Raw genomic sequence first — 19,668 nt, 5'->3', positions numbered from 1 at the left:
TAATAAAAATGTTTTCTACAATATGTAACGTAAAGAATATAACACAAATACCGTAGACTTCATTTAATACCCTGGGCTTTTATTTGCTTCAACCAACCTCCCTTTATTTATTTGGGAGAAGTGTTTAATTCCTTTTACACTAAAATCTTGCTTAATGAAGATGAGAAATATTAAAAATTAATAATTGTTTTTTTAAACCAGGATGAATATTACTAATAATAATATTATTATTAAAAGTTAGGCTATCCAATAGCATTAATTATGAATCATTCATTTGATACTTTATTGCTCATAGTATCTGTAAAATAAACTGAGCATTGAATTGTGGAGAATCTAATGAAGTGTAAAATGTCCATACTGACAAAGGTTTAAACATTTATATTTGTGTAAACGATCGAAGCAGCTTAGAACTCGCTCAAACAGGCAATACGGTGGTTTTATGCATACAAAGAATTTTCTATAAAATCCGGACCTGCATTTATTTGTCAAAACATGTAGCTACACCAGGCTAGTAAAGCAGCCGTCCCATCTAATTGGGACCCTGCTTTTAATTGAAGTTTTACGGTAGTCAGTGGCAGCACTATGATCACAGAATAGTGACACTTATGTTCATTTTCAGTGCACTTTATTTTCCATGATGAAATGTTTCCATATGTGACAGTACCATGGTTTGACTCAATGCATAAATATATTAACAATGCATTTTAGTCAGACTCTAAATCATTAAAATCATGGTTATATCAACATCATGTCTAGAAAAACATAACAATTCTACAAGTATTTATTTAAATGTTGTGTTATTACTGCATTAATCCTCTGAGGAAGGCAAATGCTTAGAGGCAAAAACAGAGGTAGTTTAAACCATTAAATATGAGTGGCTGTACTGTCAGTAAAATCGTATTCATACCCCAGAACCAAGAATAAAAAGCAGACATAACATCTAAACTTTACAAGAGTTTAACATCGACTGTACTACAGGTAAACAGACAGTGAATCAACATTATTTTGGATGCAGGGACCTCAAACAGGAACCAGGTGCTGTCCAGAAGTGAGGTCACGTCGTGATGTGTTCTCAAAATGAGAAACGTAAGTGCTCGTGCAGTAAAAGTAAATGTGTTGGTCTCTCTCTTCTTATGCAGCCATGTGTTGTATGGAGAGAGAAAACTAAATACTTCATATTTTAAAGCTACAGTATTGGTGTGTATTTCTCAAGTTTGATGCTTTTGTCTATGAATGTTTCAAAAAGGCTTAAATAGTAAATTATTTTGTCATCGCAGTACCGAGAATTTATCCTGTTTCCACCATACAGAAAATATTCTTACAAAAAAGAAATTTTGTAGAAGGATCTTAGATTTTTTTGAGGAGCTACTGTTTGTGATAAACCTTGTTTAAGCCATGATGTTTTTAATTAATATGGCTTTTTTTCCCAAATCACCATGTCTAAAATAAAACAAATATATAAGGGATATAAATGATAAAAGCCACTGAATATTAAGAAATACTATAATAAACAATTCTGAAATAAGTAAATAAAGTTTTGTGGATACATAATTTGATGTAATCCAACTTTGTTGCTTGGCATTGTGAATAAAACATGCAACAATAAATTATATGATAGCTGTTTTTGTGCTGTGGTCTTTAGAATAACAATGCCTCAGCAAGTAAATAATCTCAATCTGACCAATAAGAGTTTTTACATATGACTAAAATTATGAAAACACCACATTAAATCATACTGAATCTCGTCTAAATAATTATTTGCTTGAGTGTGAGATTGGTCAAAGAAGCTCCTTTCCCAATAGGTTCCTTCTCAACAGTATTATGTTGATGTCAGAGTACAACATTCCCACAAATGGACAGAAAAGGAATTTCTATGAACACAATGTGTGTTGATCCTGCTCCTTAATCTCAATGAATAAGGAGGAAAAAAACAGCTGCATGTACCTGTTTTGTAAAGACATACTAGTTTTTGAATGGTTAAGAGATTTTAGTTTGTTTTTAGGTTAAAAAAAAAAACACCTCAAATAAATCAAACCTTTGAAGCAAATTAACATGAACATAGTATGTACATGAATACAAGAATAAATATACCATGTATGAAATCAGTTAAATTCAGAAATGGCTCTGTACTCTGATAAAAAAAAATCAGAAAACTGTTGAGTACATAACAAGATGATGTTGTGTAAAAGGTAATAACCCTGTGACTAAGCTTACGGAGATATCACTGACAATCTTTCATCTTGAGTTTAATAAACAATCCTAATGCATAAAATGGCAAATACAAGTTATAAATGCTCTTTGGACGGTCCATATTCCTCTAGGTTTAAATTCTGCAACAAAATGGCCAGTCATCAGAGACTATGTAGGTTCTTTCTTCTTCAGCTTATATTGAAATGTAACACTGTCAGTTGTACCTCCTCAGTCAGCTGTCACTCACAGGCTGTCTGTCAACAAGATGGATGCCTTGAATGTGTCCTCAGAGCTGCTGCACTCTGGGTTCAGTTCAGCATCCTGCGCACAGAGCCGTGAATTATTACTCCTCAAACATCTTCAGCACATCCTGAGGCTGCCTGCTTCTCTCAGAACAGTCAGGAGTATGCGAGGCGTCGCACTGTGTCTGCAGATCCAACGCACAAACACGGTCTCACAATCACACGAATCCAGGTTTCATGGAGGACTTGAAACATTTAGGACAACCCTTCGTCCCGTTTGTCTGCAGACACCTGAAAGGATAGAGCAGCCGAGTGTCAACAGCTTTATCTGTCATCCTGTAAATGTGTTAAAATAAAGAAATACACATATTAAAGGACCAGTGTGAAGGATTTAGGGGCATCTAGCGGTGAAGTTGCAGATGTACTGAACACCGCTGACGTCTGAGAACGGGCTGTGAAGTGTTTAGGAGAGACTACAGTGACAGGTCTTATCTACAGCCAGTGTTTGGTTTGTCTGTTCTGGGCTACTGTAGAAACATGCTGGTTCAACATGGCGGACTCCATGAAAGGCGACCTGCGGTGTCTGTAGATAAAAATGTCTCATTCTAAGGTAACGAAAACACAGAGATTCATATTTTCTGGAGATTATACACTAATGAAAACATACCTGTGAATATTATATTCCATATTCACCAGTGTGAATAACTTATAAGTTATGTGTGAAGAACATCAAAGTCACACTCAATAATTTGTCTCATCTCCTAAATATATGTGTCGAAAATAATAAAAGGCAATAGTAGAGCACCCACTTGAGATGGAAAATGTGGGAACAGGGTAAGGCCTGCAGTTTTTGGTCCCTGTCCCCGATGGACTCTCCACACATGCCGCAGTAGAGCTCCAGCTCCTCGACACACTGCAGGAACTTCACCACTTGCTCTCTGAGCTCCTCCTGCTGCCCCCGGCTTCGATAAATCCCTTCACTCAGGCAGTGTACCTTCAGTGTACACAGCTTCAGACACATATCAGAAAAAGACTGTCAATAACCCAAAGATATTCAGTTTACACTCACATGTGACCAGTGGTGGAAAGTAACTACGTATATTAACACAAGTACCATACTAAAGTACAATTTCAAAGTACTTGTACTTTATTCTATCCAATTTATGCTCCATTATACTCCACTACGTTTCAGAGGGAAAATATTGGACTACTTAATTATTTAACAGCTTTGAAGTACTGGGGCACCCTTATACTTATGCACTTTACTCAAGGGTACTCAGTATTTTACTGTCATATTGTTACTTTTGCTTAAATAAAGGATCTCTACTTCTTCCACCACAGTTAGTGAGAGGAAGAACTCTTCAATCAATCAATCAAATGTTTGGCATTTTTGCTTAAAAGATTATTAGTAAAACAGTTGCTAATTCCTTTTCTGCCCATTGGCTTATCAATTAATGGACTAATTGCTGAAGCTCTACGTGTGTTTTGACTTGCTGGTGTTTCGAGCACCATTTACCTTGTTTCCCATTCCATCTGCTAATTCCTGTGCTCGCTGCAAAGAATCAAGAGCCTGGAGAATAAACAGCCGGGGGGGGGGTCATAATTATTATAATTATAAGTTTCACTTTGTAAGAGAGATTTTATATATAATTATAAATACCTTGTCAAATTCTTTCTGCACAAGCCAACACTTTGCAACTCCCAGGTAGACCTGTGTTTGTCCAAGACGGTTTCCGATCTCAGTCATGATACCCAGTGCAGACTCGTAGCGAGGGAATGCTTTCTGCATGGATTAAGAGAAATACCACACTAAAACTCATCGTATAGATGGAAAACAACTAAATATCTGAATCAACATATTTTAGTGAGAAAGCACAAAGATACATAAACCAAAGATCTCATCATTAAACCCAATGGGTCTGCACAAATGGTGGCACCTTACATCAACGTCACGCCTGCAGCGGTGTATGTCGGCAAAGTTTAGTAAGCACAGAGCTTGCAGAGGACGGTCTCCATGCTGCAGAGCAATCTTCATAGACTCCTGTTGAAGTGTTAAACAGAGTTTTTAGAGGATCAGAAGAAGTTTGTTTGACCTCCCCAGCTGTGATACCAAAGCTCTGCTGAAATCTAATGATGGGATATGATGGTAATCATTTTGGATCAATTCTTTCCAGTCAGGTTTAATATCGGCAGATAAAATTTAATTTAATGGCAGTATTAAACTGTACAGTACCATAAAGTATAATACCCCTCCTATATTCCTATTATGATGCAAATATTTCAGAGCATATATTTAACAATTAAACAATCTTTTCATTCATAGAGAATTGTTTATGAAAGAAGTGCGAATCCTTAACAGTTTACAAATGGCATGCAGTTATTTCATTTAGCAGTTTCAGTGTCAGTATATTTTCAAATAAACCAGACTGAGAAGTGATGCCGAACGTGAGACGTTGTTGTTTCACCTTTAGGACTCTTGTGCTGGTATTCTAAATATGACAAGATGTGTAAATTGTTTGGCCAAATGCGTTTGGCAAATGTAATAAATCTGAAATACATCCTGCTGTCTTGTTGCAATACTTTTGCACTCCAAGGCAATGACATCAAGTTATTTTTCACCCTCGGTACATAATTAGAACACAGTGAAGCCTAAAGCCACCCTCTTCATTAACACTTTAAACCAGCGCCTCTGTGAGCATATTTCTGTCGAGGTCTAAGGCCTGGTACAACAGAACAACTGGCGCCTGCACCTGTCGGCACCACAACATCTACTGTATCTGCAGCGCCGACATCAGAACAGCCAAAGGCATCAGGGGACGGCGACTTTGTGAAGGAAACAAAACATACATTCTATGTATGTTTGTCTTTTCGGGATGAATCTCTAGAGGACACACATGATGTGTTGGTTATAAAACAGTACCTCACAGCATTCCATGGCGTCTGGCAGGCGCTCGAGTTTCCTGTAGGCTACAGACATGTGGTACTGGCTCATGGCTCGATACTTGAGGCTCCAGCCCTTGCCGTAGTCATTGACGAGCTCAGCTGCTTTGCAGGGGAAGAACAGGGCTTTCTCATAGTCCTGTTGGCAGAGGTTATCGATGAGTAAGACCTCTGATGTCCAATTATTGTCCACAAATGGCAGTAGCTTAGTCAAATGTCCAATTTAGATACGACTAATATGGACTTTCTGGTTTGTAATTCCCTTCCTGTGACAGTATTCAAACAAATAATCTTTTAGAACTTTTTGAAACAAGTATCCAGTATTATTAACAGGCGTATTGTGTTTTCTTTCGTAAAATAACATGATATATGAGTGCATTCTTCAAACGCTACTTCATCACAATCCCATTGAAACCAATCCACACTGGGAAGCCAAGGGATTACTTTTACAAATCTCTGATGTCAAGGGTACTACATAAGCCCCCTGCCAGCCAGCCCACTCACTCCACCCTTGTTTTACAATGCCCAGTACTACATGAGCTAACCATTGATGATGTTTGCTTGGATGCTCTGCAGTGTTATCATACTGTTGGCAACATCGTTATTGATTGCACAATCAAACGCACATGCAATCCAATGAATGAACGATCAAAGTATTTTAGCTCTTTTACAAGGTTAAGGTTACAAAAGGTTAGACTTCTTGCTGAAAGACAAAAGGTAATGCTGTGCACTGGTATGTAGTGGGCTATCTGCAGTGTACCTCACATTAAAGCTTTTCAGCTTGACTCATACATTCATTTTATAAAAACGTACCTTGAGCTGGACATAGATGTTTCCCAGACTGCAGCAGACTCTGCACTCCAGCATCTTGTCATCGTTGTTGTGTGCGTAGCGCAGGGCCTTCTCATAGCTCTCCAAAGCTTTCTGGAAGACACTGAGGCCCAGGAAGGCGTTGCCCATGCTAAGACATACCTGGCCATTGAGCTGCAGACTGACAGTGGTACCCTGCATGTTTAAGCAGGTCTTACAGTAGGACACCGTTTTCTGGAAGTCGCATAGCTTCTCATTGCTGCGCGCCAAGTTCAGGTAGCCCTCTGTCAGGTAATCTGGGTCCTCCATTTCTCTGGCTGTGTCAATTTGATCTAGAGCGTACTGCAAACAGAGCGTAAGGTGATGCAGGCAAGTTGTGAATAGTAAGATGGATGTTATGTCTTAAATTCAAAGAGATACTAGATAAAAGGTAAATTATGTCATTCCTTTATTCAAAGACGTAAGGCTTCTACTTTATAAAGTCCTCATTAAAGCTGTGTGAAAGAGAGTGGGTGCTGCTTGAGTAAAGATGATTATGTCAACAAGACACCCCACACTGATACTCAGGTTGCAGGGCACTTATTTACTCTGCATCGCGTGGAAGCCACAAATTAACCCATGCTTCTCAAGATCACTGCGAATGGAACTGAACAGGTGACCTCTCCTCGTTCAATAATCACTTGGACGTTGTGCAAATGTTCAAATACAACTACAGTGTGAACTGCAGCAAACATGACATATACAATTTATGAGATATACAGTGACATTCAACCTCTCTCTCACACACACATACAGACACAGACACACACACACACACACAGAGACAGTAAGACAGACAGACAGGCAGTACTTTTGGTTACATAACAGAAAATATGTGAGAAATGACTTGAAATATCTGAACCAAATGATAACACAGCTATTTAGGGTAGGAATATTAATGAACACTTTTCATACAAGAAGAGTCACATAGCTTAGATACATATTTTCCCATACTCATTAATACACACTGATTATTTTATTTGAATAACTAAACTGTATTCAGTTATTCTATACTCTTCTTTGGGAGGCCTACCTTGAGCATATCTTTATATTTCCCCATTTCTGAGTGAGCTGTGATCAGGCACCCCAACACCCGAAACTTCCCTCCAGGATCTGAGGTCTTCTCCAGCACTTTTGTCCAGACATGCAGGGCTTTGTCTGTCTGATTGGACTGATACAACCTCAGGCCCTTCTCTATCTGCTGCTTGGTTTGGTCCTGGCCCATCTCTGGTGCAAGGCGCCTCATAAAAATATTCATTCGTTTAGGCCATGCAATTTCAGTGAGGCAGCAAGAAAGTAGATCCTTGCCATGCACAGTACAACTCCAAAGAAGATCCCTTGAAGATGATCCTCTGAGAGGTCGGAGCCAGGAGGCCTACCAGATCCCGCTCTCTCAGCTCCGGCTGTGCTGAGATGGGGAGGAAACTGGATCCACCGAAGTAAAACGGCAACACACCAAGACCATTATCACCAATCGCTTCGTGGAAAGCCAGAAAAATACCATCCCCATTTAACCCAGCAATGATCCCCTCTCACCATCAAGTGTTCAAAAATTCTCCCTCAGATTTCCGTTTGAAAAATGCCAAAGAAACACGTTTCCCGGCGGAGTGCTAGCAGTGATATCCCAGAATATCTACTCCCTCCACACCCCAGCGAAAGGAATTCTCAGCACCCCCCATGTCCAACCCCCTCCACCTTCCTCCTACTGCTGGCGCTACAGCAGATGGCCTTGTCACTCTAGACCATGTGTCCCTTCAGGAATTCTGTCCTGCCCTCAGCAAGCAGCCCCAAGGTCACTACAGCTCCTAGCGATCTACCTTCACACTGACCCTCACTCACCGACCAAACACAGGACTACACATTTTTACATCACAGCCCTCTGGAGCATTAAAAACACACATCCACGAATGGATCTCACCAGATTCTCACATGTGAGACTGTGAACGGTGATATGGGGGGCTATAAACAGCTTTATTGCCCAACATTACAGGACTACATGTCAGATGGTGCTCGTAGTGGCCGTCCAGTTCCTATTGGGAGTTCTTATGGAGGCGCATATGTGCCCCCAGAAACCCCCACCCCTCATCTTGGCGTCAGCAACTGATGCTTAGAATAGTTCACAAAGTCTGACATGTTACTGGGTTTGGGTTTCAGCTGCACAGCCTCCTGCAGCACATCAATGGGATCAAAGTTTTGGCCTCTCTGTAGTAGCTTCAACCCCCCCCCGCCCCCAAGGACAAAACAGGCACCTTTACCACCTTGCCATTCACGAGATGCTTTACCAATCCTAGGATAAAGTGCACCACTTTCAAGTGCACCACTGTATGCTTGCAAGATTTAAGATCCTAAATTCCTGGTAGTAGTATAGTATTAATAGTAAGAGACAGTTAGTGCATGAAGGCTAGAGGGCCATAAATATCAAAACAAACAGTGACAACGTGTAGCTACACAGCGATATATTTAACATTTCTGCTAACACTTGAACATTGTACATCAAAAAATACAATCGTAGGACAAGAAACTGTGAAAATTTGAAAAGTTAGAAAACATCCTCCGTTATCATGTTTATGCACATGTGACTTAAAGTTTGACATCTGAGGATATTTCACCTACAACATCATGATACACATATTCACATACAATATACTGAAGGATGTTTTATGTTCAGTTAAGTTTTTACACTGAAGTTGTTCATGCGTGTCAGTAAACAAGCAGTTCACAAGAAAACGATGTCGGTTAGTTCATCACTGGTTACAGCAGCATCATCACAAATGACTTCTCAGCTAAGGAATCTACAATGAGACACTGTAATACAAGCACGTGACACAGCGCTGAACTGTTTTTTACTGGTCTGGTGGTCAGAATGGTCAGAAGTGGAATGAGTGACACAGAAAACCAGCTGAGCAAATACATTTAGAGCAGGTCTCCTCGTAGGATGTCTGAACAGTGAAGTCATGGTAAGTTATCCAACAGTCTTCCCTGATTCTCTGTGGTGAGTTTGTGGGCCACAGTGCGAACATCCAGAGGACAGTTTAGGCCAAAACGAACTGCCAGTTTGTGAGGAGGATTTTTATACCTCGGATAACGGATACGACAGATGTGGCCGGGTTAAACTTTAACGTGTTCGCGTCGCCTTTCTTACATTTGTCCCTGAAGACGTATATGCAGCCGTTACAGCTGGCCACCTTCCACAGCGACGGAACGCAGCTCCACACCTCGGGGAAGCGCAGGCGGGTGAAACTCTCCAGCAGAGGGTTGTAGCACACTATGGAGTCTCCCTCCGCTACGATGAAGATCACGTCCATGTGGACTGCAGCGTGCATGCAGCCCGCAAATGGCAGCATATAAGGTTTGATCTGGCACTTCTGGGAGAAGGTGGCAAAGCACTGAATCAGTCGAGATGGCTTAGTAAAGAAGTCCATGTCATTCTCCTCCCCTCCGAGCAGGTAGATAGTGCCTCCCAGGTTAACGCCAGCAGCCCCGGACACTGCAGTGTCCAGCTGGCTGGTCTCTGTCCACATGTTGTCCTTCACGGTGTAGTAGATGACGGCGTTAGAGAGCGTGTCCTGTAACGTCTTTCCTCCTAGTGAGTAGATAGCGTCTTCAGTAGAGACGGAGACCATGGTGTGGTGGAGGCGGTCTCTGGGCAGTGGAGCGCAGCGCTCCCAGTCCATAGTGTGCATGTTGCACTTCCACATGCGGCGAGGTATAGACCCCCCCACCACGTACAGGTCACCTCCGTGTTTACAGGCTGCAGTGATCTGATGGCATAAACTGTTTTGGCCGCTCACGCTGATCGCGTCGTCCTCGTCACAGTGAAGCGACACGGCCAAAGAGTGAGTCCGTGTCTCCTCTTTACCGATCAGGTAAATGTGGACGTTCTCACCAATTTCCTGCAGAAATACAAGATAAAGACATATCAGACACCAGAAATATAAATAATTACAACAGACATAAAATATATTTCAGATCTAGATCAACAAATGTGAAATGTTACCTTTAGATTTTCTTGGAGGATACAAGAAAACTCCTCTCTCTCCACCTTGTTATGGTTTATCCACGACTCGATGGCCACTGTTGGATTCTGGGAGCTCGGAACTCCATCTGAACACAAACAAACACAAAGCCTGAGTTACATACATAAAATGTGTTTCTGTGACACTGTGCTCATATAATACATACTTGCATCAACCATTCAGTTACTATAAAATGTGTATTCAAGGTTACAGGACCATGACAATAATGTTTTAATGGAAAACAATTCCCCTCAAAATAATATTGCTTATTTTAGATATTGTTTTGAATCCATCTATTTCAATGTGAAAAACTATCTTACAGAAACTGTAAATTCAGTTGGAAATATGTAACAGTGTCACAGTGCAGATCATTTTTGTTTTAGTGTCCAATATATGACCATTGCAAGCTAAAGCAGCGCAGACTTTACAGTTTCTACTGCATCACTGTGCAATAATAATATAAATCTGACAAAGCTAAAGTAAACGGCATGTTAAAAACGGATGTATTACCTGTCTAAGTAAGTCTCAAGACTTGCAAGACTTAATTTATTTTCATATCATATGGACACTAAAATAAATGTGTTTGAATTTGGAAAAGGTGTGATTTGGACAGCAGTAATATAAATAATATAATATAATATATGGCCTGTAGTAAATGAACGACTTCATGGCACATAGCGATAGGACAGCAATGGGTAATACCTTTGATGATGTCCAACAGCAGACAGAGAGGCAGATTAAGAAATTCTTCAGTCTGATGCAGCTGGGCCAGGTGGATTTTAGCACAATGCTTGGCTGCAGTATACAACTCCTGGTCACTGTGTCTGTCTGCGAGCCACATCACCTGGGGGAGAAAAAAAAACAGGAAATCATACAACGGATATTACACAATTGTGACCAAGAAACAAACTACAAGGCTTGTGAGAAACAGTGAATCACCTGCAGGCAGTTCTTGACCTCTACTGTCCGTGAGAGGAAGCGAGAGCACTCCTCAAACAGTGCAGTCAGCTGGTACATGTCCGACATCTCGTAGGTGTCCTGCAGCTCCTCCACCCTCAGTTTAATCGCGCCGTGATAGATGTAATCGATCAACAGCTGAAAGACCGTGGCACTGACATCCTTCAGCTCAATGGAGCGGTTGTGGGACTCTTTGAGGTTGGAGGTGAACATGGAGCGGAAGAAACTGCTCTGCGCCGAGAGCACCAGCCGGTGCAGGTGAAACTCTTTGCTGTCCACAGTGACGGTGACGTCAGCAAACAGGCCGTCCTCCAGACACAGGTCCATGATGCTCTTCACCACCCGGCTGGAGTGGGAGCGGTCGGTAAAAGTGTATCCCAGAAAGTAGTTCTCCTCTCCCACAGAGCCCCCGACACTGAGGCCACCCTCCTCGCTGGACTCCATGTTTGCTGCTCGCCTGACAAAGTCAAGAAAAACAGCACAGGATCCATTTAAACGTTTTTAAGACATGTCGAGAGGTCATTTAAATAAGAAACACTTTTAAAAGGATTCTTTTTTTATTGTGAAAATTATATTTACATAAAAATAAAACTTTAGTGGACAAACTATGTTTTGGTGCATGAAATATAAAATGTGTCTGATACAAAATATAAAAAAAATATGCTAATATCTGCTGATTTATTCTCCTAGCGGTGGAGTTCAATACAATCATCATTTTGGACACTGTAGTTTGTGGTGTTGTTGCTTTACACTCAAATGTTTTTCCAATCATCACCACGCCCATTTATTTCACCGAGGAGACACAAATATCAAACACCTCCAACATCCGAGGCAGAGTCGCGATCTGTGCAACATTTCGTCCCATTCAGCGACATTTTAACTCCGATAAACACCACAACAGACAAACTACAGACGCTAATTCAAAGTCCACACAAGCACTCACAATTACTGACATGCTATGCTATGCTATGCTATGCTATGCTACGGCTAGCTTTGTTGTGTTTACGGCGATGATCAGCTAGCGTTAGCACACACACACACACACACACACACACACACACACACACACACACACACACACACACACACACACACACACAAATAGCTAGCTGGCTAACGTTTTAAAATGAAACCGTGATACCGCGGGGACAGAGTTATAACCGGGATTGTGAACGACACAGAGAGGTGTAACGCTTTAAAGTGACCGATAAACAACAGTGGTTACCTTTATTTCCACAACGTTTTCATCCAGGAGAAACTCAACTCTTCACCGGAAGTAAATAAACTTTTTCACCGGTCATGTGTGACGCGACTCACTGGTATCAGCTGGCGCTGCTGCCGCCATGTGGTGGAGCTGTGTTACTGCAGCCGTCATTTTTAAATCACACTCAACTCACAATGTTTATTTTTGTTTTAATTATACTCATTAGGTCATTTGAAAAAAATTATGCTTTTGTTACATCATGTACTGTAAAGATAGATAGATAGATAGATAGATAGATAGATAGATAGATAGATAGATAGATAGATAGATAGATAAAGATACATAGATAGATAGATAGATAGATAGATAGATAGATAGATAGATAGATACTTTATTGTATATTGTATTGATATCAGAATCAGAAATACTTTTTTGAAGAACTTATATTACAATATATACAATAGAAATGTATGCACAGGTATATACAAGTAAAGAGTAAAAATAAAACTGGAAATAGAAATATAATAAGAGGCTAAGAGATGTAATAAGAGGCTAAGAGCCCATATACAAAGTAAATGTCACTGTAAACATATTCCACAGTATGTGCTGACAGAAATTAAATAGTTGTGAGTTTAAGGTTGTGGTGTTGCAGATAATTACAAAGAATGATTGAATAATTACAAGAATAACATAATCAAGTGTATTGCAACTTAATCGACTCATTGCACATTATAAGCAACAGTTTAATATAACATTAATCATCTTAACTGGATGAGGTTTTGAGGTTATATTATATATTTGTCTTTTCCAATTCCACCTAAAGCCTTTAAATCCTTTGATGTTTATTAATTCAAGAAATTATTGGATTCAAGAATGAAGTAGAGAAATTTGGATTCAGTGGTAAATAAAATTTGGGTAAGTAGTATTAGACATATTACTTATAGGTTGAACCTTTAATGAACAAAGAAGAAATAACTAAACTTATAGTGGAAAACTGGACTTATTGTGTACTGGATTTTATAGATGTTTATATTTGTGTATTTATTTTATGTTTCTATTGTTGAACACTGTTGTCTCTGTACCTGCTAGCTCAATGATCTGCATGCTGTGGATATGAAAAATGAGGAATTAAAAAAAGAATTGCCTTCTGCTCTGCATTACAGCCAACTGGCTTTTGGTTCCTTTTTCCAAGGAGGAAAAATGCACGGTATTCAGGCTGAGTTGCTTCTTCCTGGATTCACAAAACTGGGCGAGGGAGAGCAGAGGTGAGAAGGATGCTGTGAGTTATCTGTCGATTAAAAATCAAAAGAAGTCTGAAGATGAAAATACAGCTTAAAATCTTCCTTCACGTCACTTTGTGGCTTTGCTTTGAGCAAGTGCTGCAAGGTAAGTAGAAACAGGAGATCTTATAAAAGACTGTGTGATGTGGACAGACAGTTTTAGATTGTTATATAATTGTACTGCATGCACTGTTCAGCATGCAGTACCGTGTCCGCATATGCAGACAGTTTATCCGCAGTGATTCATTTCACTTCTGTCGCAGTTAAACTCAAGTATATTCTACTTCAGATGTGGCTGCAGGCAAAAATCCAACTTCTCAAAAGACAGTCTCTGATGCAAGCCTGATGTTTGAGGTACTTTCTTCCCTTTAGAGTTAAACTGAAGTCTAAATGCAGATAAATTAAACATCTTGCTACGTTTTACTTGCAGAGTGAGTGCTGGGTATGTTTTTCTTTCCTGTATGCAGTTCTTGCTGAGCGGGCTTGAGATGGACCAGGACAACAACATCATCTTGCACGACAAGGAACTGGCATCAATGAGGTCAGGGCGGGCTTTCCTGTCCCAGATCAACGACAACATCCCCAGAAGTCGGAGCTCCATGCTGCAGATGGTGACCGCACTGAAGGCTCAGAAGAGGCGGCCGCTGACTCAGACTCAGTTTGAGAGTCTTGTCCTGAGCATGGTGTACTCTGCCTACCAGGCCCGGCATCAGGACAGGGATGAGGAGCAGAAGGCCTGGGGTGGAGTGCTTCTCCAGTTGGCAAATGTCACAGTCCATGAGCTACGTGGAAGTCCTCTCTTCAATTATGCATGACACACATATCACCATTCTGTATGAGATGAAAGGTGTATGCAATAAATCACTTACCATAAATCTTCCTGCAATGTGTATTCATAATAACACATCAAAAGATTTGTAATGTACGGACTCTATCATGTATGAAACAATCATTTTTTATTATAGAACAGTAGAAAAACATTTGTGAGAACAGACAAGGGTTCCAGTTTTAAACTGGTTTATAAAAGAATATGTGAAATATTTTTTAAACATTCAAAGAATCCCTGAAGATAGAGACACAGTGAACAAAGGAATTATATACATTGATTTTCACTGGTGTACAGTTTACTTCTTCCTCATCTGTGCTTGTTTTTGTTTCGTACACCCAGTCTTGGTCTTGGTTTTGGTCCCTGATTCTTCGAGAGATGCCAGTTTCTTCTTGAGCTTGGCATCCGCAGCAGGACCTCTCCTGTCTCTGTTGGAGCGCTGCGGTCCCCTCCTCTGGCCTCTGGAACTGCCCACTGAGGTCGGAGTTTCCTCCTGTTTGTGCCGCTCGTTCATCAGGGACTCGTTTCTATCCCAGACGAGCACCGTCACACCTGTCAGTGAACATTAAGCAGCTTTAGATACGCAATCTGATACCAACACATCGATCAATAATCTGCTTTTGAAAAACTCACCCATTCCAGATCCAATCACATCGCCCATTGGATTGAATTTGTTGATCTGTAAAAACACATTTTTATGTCTTAGTAACTACCGTTTTCATGCATTTTGAGGTCTTTCTGGTGTTTTTTTTTTTAAAACCAGACTCACAGATTTGATCCCTGCGACAGTGGGATCCTGCAGCTGACACACGAGCTCTGCGGTGTTGGAATCAAAGATGTCGATTGTCCTCTGATCTCCGAGGAAAACCCGGTCATCAGGGTAGCGGCCGGCCACAATAAGGTCATAGACAGGGTGCCACGTGGCCTACGGAGGAATAATAACAGTATTATGTTGTGATACAGTGACCAAGCACACACAATTGACAGGAGGTTGCTTCCACCGGTATGTCTCTTCAAACACCACCTAGTCCATTATTATCTACAAATTACATGAATATTGTTATTCCAACAGATTGTTCTACACATTTTAATATTCCTCCTCATCCCGTATTTGGCTGTTGCCCTCAAGCCACGTCCAGATTACAACTAGACTTTCTCAGACATCTCTGCACACTCAGCTTGCACTGAATGTCAGTAAGAACCTGTAATTTTACTGAATATATTCCTGCCAGTCTTACACCTAATGGTACAGAGGTTCCTTAATCTATAATAATAAACATCTAGAGAAGAAACAAACCTTGATGGGTGTGAGATGCTGAAACTGTCTGTGCGGATGTTGGATGATATGCTGAGGTTTTGACCAATTGGAGGACGAGTAGACCCGGATCTGGTCGTACTGATCTGTGGTGAGCAACTTGGAGCAGTCCAGTGGGTTGAAATAAGCTGCGACAATGATAAATTCATGAATAAAACTGAACAGACTTGGACTAAATGGCCAAAGATATGACATCTTTTACCAACTATGACACATTTAACTTCAAACTTCAAAAGTCAGGACCGGTTTCACTTCATGTGTCATTTACTTTTATAATCTGCAGACTGAAGGATGAACTTAATTCAGACAGGGTTTTCTGAGTGCGTTACCCGAGTTGACAGCTTTCTCATGGGGCATTTCATGAAGGAAACTCTTCTTGTCTTTGATGTTTCTCAGGTCCCAAAGTTTCACCGTGTGGTCAACCGAGGCCGTCGCCAACAACCAATCACAACGGGGGTTGAACTCTGCATGGGTGACTTTGGCTTTGTGCAACTTATCACTGAAAATCTACAACATCAAAACCAAGTCATCCATAATTAAAACACATATTTTTAAATTACTTACAATATTTACTTGAAATATTTACTTTGAAATGAATCGTAAATGGTCTAAAGACAATATATCTATAATACATCAAAGTACTGTAGAATAACTGCGTGGTAAAATGATCTACTTCATTGGGGAAGGGACACATACCTTTTGGCCATCTAAACCCAGGAGTACGAGCTGTCCCACATTGTCTCCTGTCACAAGCATCTGCCTACTTACTGACACATCTACACAGCAGTACCAGTAACTGTAAGAAAACACAGAGTGAGTAAATTATATAATGTAACAGATGAAAAAGATAAAACTTCCATAGTGCAACAATAAATGCATGATCTGATCAGTCAAAATTCTTTGCTGTCGAGTGAAAACTACGTACAACTGAAGGCTGCTTGTATGTTTCAGGCTAAAAACACTAAATTATCTAAGAAATGTGCTGTTACAAATCTTGTTTCATTTCATTAAAAGCTCAAATTTAGTTTACACTTAGTTTTTTTTTCTAGACATCAACAAGATCGGAGCATCTCTTTGCTGAGCATCAGTCTTCTTTGCAGTTTTCTCACCAAACATTGTGGTGATCGTGGCCACAGTCTTGAGTTCTGGACAGAACGGTGGGTGTGCGGCCCTCAAAGCTTTGCACGGTCAGTGTGCCCTCACCAGAAGCCACATAGACTTTGGAAACATCCATCGGGCAGAACTTCATGCCTCCGATAAAGTCTCCTGCTCCGTTCTGTGCACACAAACACAAATGCAGGCCTATCACAGGGCTGTTATCAGCACCACACTGCCACACAGATGTTGAGTAATGAACCAATAAGGGCCAACTGGAAAGGAAACTGATGCTAGACCGATCGGACCTAAATCTACAACCCAGTTTGATCGCAGCTTACAGAAAACAAGGTGACTTAAGTCTTACTTCAGTGTGTCTGTGCTGGCAAACACTGTTAGAGTTGTCCCATTGAAATCTCGAAGTGCTGTCGTACCCCTCATAGACGAGGTGAACAGCTGAGTGGGATTTAACTGGTTAAACTTCATGTCTGTAACTGAGTCTCCAGGCCCCATCTAAGCAGAGAACCAACAACAGCGTGTTATATTTGCACCATCTTTAAATTAATTACAGCATCAGGATGTAATTTTCCTTGGCCTCAAATTGTTCAAAAACCATGAGTTGAACACCTCGTACTGCTGGTCATCCGAGAATCTGGTAAAACAAACCAGACCACCGTGCAGAAACTCACCCCTTGAATTAAAGTTTTCTTTGTGGGCTCCTCAAAGTCCCACAGATACAAGTCACCGCCCTTGGACCCCACAGCCAGAGTGGTGTGGTGCGTGGGATGCCATTCCAGACAGGTGACCCTGCGGTCGAAGGGGCTGGTGGCACCGTGGAAGTGATAGGACGACAGCGAGCGAACAAAAGGTTCCTGCAGACACTGGAAGAGACGACAGAGTTAATAGACAACTGCTCATTGACACGCAGCGGAGGTTTATTTACAATGTATGGATATGAACCTGACTGAATAAAATAAATCATAAATAAAATATAAATGTATTATTTATATATTTAAAGCCCTCGCCCTAAAACAGTTAATGGAATAATTATTACTTCTTTGCATCCTAGGAAGTAAATCTGTTCATAAATAACAGAACACGTTGTACATATATTATGATATATATCAAGTCTCTCTCCACTCTTTCTTCTTGTTCCTACAGGTGGATGTTTGAAAGTTTCTCTGTGCTCACTGAAAATCTGATTTTTTTGTTAAGGGGAGGGGCTTATGAGCATGATTTGTGACGTCACAGATTATCAATCCTGGTCCAGTTTACAATTTATACAGATGTGATGTGCAAGCTTGAAGCCACCAGTGCACAAACACTGAGAATGGACTTCACAGTGAGAGCAAGAAAACTTTAGAAATGAACAGAGCTGTTCATAGACTGTTTGTTTACGTCTTAACAGAAGTCTAGAGGGGTCTTTAAAAAACACATACACCTATGGCATTATATTTTGACCACCAACACTCACCTGTCTCATCTGTGAGTGAAGACTTTGCCCCAGAGTGCTCTTGTAGATGTAGTGCAGGATGCTTCCATACCCGCTTCTCTTCTGGACTCCTGCAGACTTAAGAGGAGGCCCTGCGAGACGCACACACCAGAATTAAACAACCGAGGAGACAATAACATTCACCGTGCTGAGGCTGTCCTGTCAGAGCCGCACACCTTGTTGGGATGTTTCTCCATCTTTTCTGTCTCGTAGTTTTTTGGAGAGAGTTGGAGCAGAGTTCTCCCCGCTTCTTTTCTTCACTTTACTCTTTGACTCTGATGCATCTGACTTCGTCGGTTTGTTTTTCATGTCTCCTCCTACACAGAAGCGACGACTCTCATTACAGGAGACGACACGGAGGGTCTTTATCATTAAGCTGCATCGGTGGAGTGAATACGAGCTGCTTACCTGTGGTCGGGGTTCAGTGTTCACTGCTGCAGGTTGAGGAGATCCAGTGTTTGCATAAAGCAGCAGTACACGTGAGTGTGTTAATGGCTGCCAGTGTTTTGTAACTTGTGTGTGATGTTACAGCTGTTTGACGGTAGGCGTCAGCAACCCTCAGTGGACGCCATGTTTGGAGTTTAGGTAGGACTACACATTGACGTCAGGTCTTTCGGTTGAGGGGCGTTATTAGTGAAAGACTTGTATTTATCCTGTTAATGAAAAAAAAACGTTTATGAGAACCACCCTTAGCTTTAAGTCAGACACCTTTTGAATAATACGAACACAGAGTATAAAAAGAAACTAAAAGTTAATCAATCTTTGATAATACTACTACTTTTGTTAATAGTAATTTATTTTACAAAACACGACACATTACATATTAATGCATACATGGAGAGATGAATAATAGGTGAGATCTTTTTTTTCCATTACCCTTTTTTTATCATATGCAATTAATATTTCTGTAATATCTGTATATTTATTTATTTATTTATTTAATCCCATCAGCTTCCGCAAAATGGTCGTTAGTCGTGTATTTATTTATCATCATTATTTATTTAATCATTAGGTTAACTTACTATTCAAAAACAATAGTGGTAACGTTAATATATCTGTAACAAACTGAATCACTTACCAATGTTGACAATTTTTAGATACAACAATCTGAAATAAACGAGTTACTGTTTGCTGTCTAATCTATCACCTGAAACAAAAAGAAAACATAATATTACTGACAACAACAATGTAATTGTGTGAAATGTGTTGTTGTTTACTTTTGTTTGCATGGTTTCTTAGCAGCTATAAACACATCTGCTGAC

The 19,668-nt window shown here is 40.5% G+C and overlaps 4 protein-coding genes across 7 annotated transcripts; 1 reads left to right on the top strand and 3 right to left on the bottom strand.

Annotated features, from left to right (window-relative positions):
• Positions 1-763: 763 nt before the first annotated feature.
• Positions 764-8,543, bottom strand: rapsn (receptor-associated protein of the synapse, 43kD). The gene is made up of 8 exons (XM_051382026.1): positions 7,255-8,543; positions 6,186-6,524; positions 5,353-5,511; positions 4,375-4,473; positions 4,093-4,215; positions 3,949-4,002; positions 3,242-3,441; positions 764-2,723 (listed from the first exon to the last, which is right to left on the bottom strand). The coding sequence occupies exons 1-8, from the start codon at positions 7,477-7,479 to the stop codon at positions 2,651-2,653; spliced, it is 1,272 nt and encodes a 423-aa protein (XP_051237986.1). The 5' UTR covers positions 7,480-8,543; the 3' UTR covers positions 764-2,650.
• Positions 8,544-8,662: 119 nt separating this feature from the next.
• Positions 8,663-12,502, bottom strand: kbtbd4 (kelch repeat and BTB (POZ) domain containing 4). 3 transcript variants are annotated; one of them, XM_051382015.1, is made up of 5 exons: positions 12,420-12,502; positions 11,177-11,651; positions 10,940-11,081; positions 10,219-10,325; positions 8,663-10,114 (listed from the first exon to the last, which is right to left on the bottom strand). In XM_051382015.1, the coding sequence occupies exons 2-5, from the start codon at positions 11,636-11,638 to the stop codon at positions 9,254-9,256; spliced, it is 1,572 nt and encodes a 523-aa protein (XP_051237975.1). In that variant the 5' UTR covers positions 11,639-11,651; positions 12,420-12,502; the 3' UTR covers positions 8,663-9,253. The 3 variants fall into 3 exon arrangements, with proteins under 3 accessions (XP_051237975.1, XP_051237976.1, XP_051237974.1); XM_051382016.1 differs by lacking the exon at positions 12,420-12,502 and adding an exon at positions 11,945-12,413; XM_051382014.1 differs by lacking the exon at positions 12,420-12,502 and adding an exon at positions 12,012-12,413.
• A 1,106-nt stretch (positions 12,503-13,608) lies between these two features.
• On the top strand, positions 13,609-14,553 carry LOC127353067 (protein FAM180A). Its single transcript, XM_051382040.1, has 3 exons — positions 13,609-13,784; positions 13,968-14,032; positions 14,146-14,553. Exons 1-3 carry the CDS (start codon positions 13,718-13,720, stop codon positions 14,491-14,493), a joined length of 480 nt encoding a protein of 159 aa, XP_051238000.1. The 5' UTR covers positions 13,609-13,717; the 3' UTR covers positions 14,494-14,553.
• Positions 14,554-14,617: 64 nt separating this feature from the next.
• On the bottom strand, positions 14,618-19,651 carry ddb2 (damage-specific DNA binding protein 2). Of its 2 annotated transcripts, none has more exons than XM_051382018.1 (12): positions 19,485-19,651; positions 18,815-19,059; positions 18,583-18,723; positions 18,389-18,498; positions 17,604-17,795; positions 17,282-17,427; positions 16,516-16,615; positions 16,149-16,326; positions 15,802-15,947; positions 15,274-15,429; positions 15,138-15,183; positions 14,618-15,056 (listed from the first exon to the last, which is right to left on the bottom strand). In XM_051382018.1, exons 3-12 carry the CDS (start codon positions 18,713-18,715, stop codon positions 14,803-14,805), a joined length of 1,461 nt encoding a protein of 486 aa, XP_051237978.1. In that variant the 5' UTR covers positions 18,716-18,723; positions 18,815-19,059; positions 19,485-19,651; the 3' UTR covers positions 14,618-14,802. The 2 variants fall into 2 exon arrangements, with proteins under 2 accessions (XP_051237978.1, XP_051237977.1); XM_051382017.1 differs by lacking the exon at positions 17,282-17,427 and adding an exon at positions 16,929-17,095 and having other exon boundaries at positions 19,485-19,650.
• Positions 19,652-19,668: the final 17 nt, after the last annotated feature.

This window comes from Dicentrarchus labrax, unplaced genomic scaffold (genome assembly GCF_905237075.1).
Source record: "Dicentrarchus labrax unplaced genomic scaffold, dlabrax2021, whole genome shotgun sequence".
Classification (NCBI taxonomy): domain Eukaryota; kingdom Metazoa; phylum Chordata; class Actinopteri; family Moronidae; genus Dicentrarchus; species Dicentrarchus labrax.
Note: the sequence above shows the minus strand (reverse complement) of the source record. Positions and strands in the feature narration are given on the sequence as shown.

Excerpts from the sequence above, each read along its gene's own strand:
- LOC127353067 (XM_051382040.1), top strand. The coding sequence starts at position 13,718 with ATGAAAATACAGCTTAAAATCTTCCTTCACGTCACTTTGTGGCTTTGC. Across the intron at positions 13,785-13,967 it reads CTTTGAGCAAGTGCTGCAAG|ATGTGGCTGCAGGCAAAAAT; the intron begins GTAAGTAGAAAC and ends ATTCTACTTCAG. Across the intron at positions 14,033-14,145 it reads ATGCAAGCCTGATGTTTGAG|TTCTTGCTGAGCGGGCTTGA; the intron begins GTACTTTCTTCC and ends TCCTGTATGCAG.
- ddb2 (XM_051382017.1), bottom strand. The coding sequence starts at position 18,715 with ATGAAAAACAAACCGACGAAGTCAGATGCATCAGAGTCAAAGAGTAAA. Across the intron at positions 16,327-16,515 it reads TGGGTTTAGATGGCCAAAAG|ATTTTCAGTGATAAGTTGCA; the intron begins GTATGTGTCCCT and ends TTGATGTTGTAG. Across the intron at positions 15,184-15,273 it reads CTGTCGCAGGGATCAAATCT|ATCAACAAATTCAATCCAAT; the intron begins GTGAGTCTGGTT and ends GTGTTTTTACAG.
- kbtbd4 (XM_051382014.1), bottom strand. The coding sequence starts at position 12,049 with ATGTTGCACAGATCGCGACTCTGCCTCGGATGTTGGAG. Across the intron at positions 11,652-12,011 it reads CTCTGCCTCGGATGTTGGAG|GCGAGCAGCAAACATGGAGT; the intron begins GTGTTTGATATT and ends TGACTTTGTCAG. Across the intron at positions 11,082-11,176 it reads AGGTCAAGAACTGCCTGCAG|GTGATGTGGCTCGCAGACAG; the intron begins GTGATTCACTGT and ends TTTCTCCCCCAG.
- rapsn (XM_051382026.1), bottom strand. The coding sequence starts at position 7,479 with ATGAATATTTTTATGAGGCGCCTTGCACCAGAGATGGGCCAGGACCAA. Across the intron at positions 6,525-7,254 it reads AATATAAAGATATGCTCAAG|TACGCTCTAGATCAAATTGA; the intron begins GTAGGCCTCCCA and ends CTCTGTTTGCAG. Across the intron at positions 4,216-4,374 it reads GCTGCAGGCGTGACGTTGAT|AAAGCATTCCCTCGCTACGA; the intron begins GTAAGGTGCCAC and ends TAATCCATGCAG.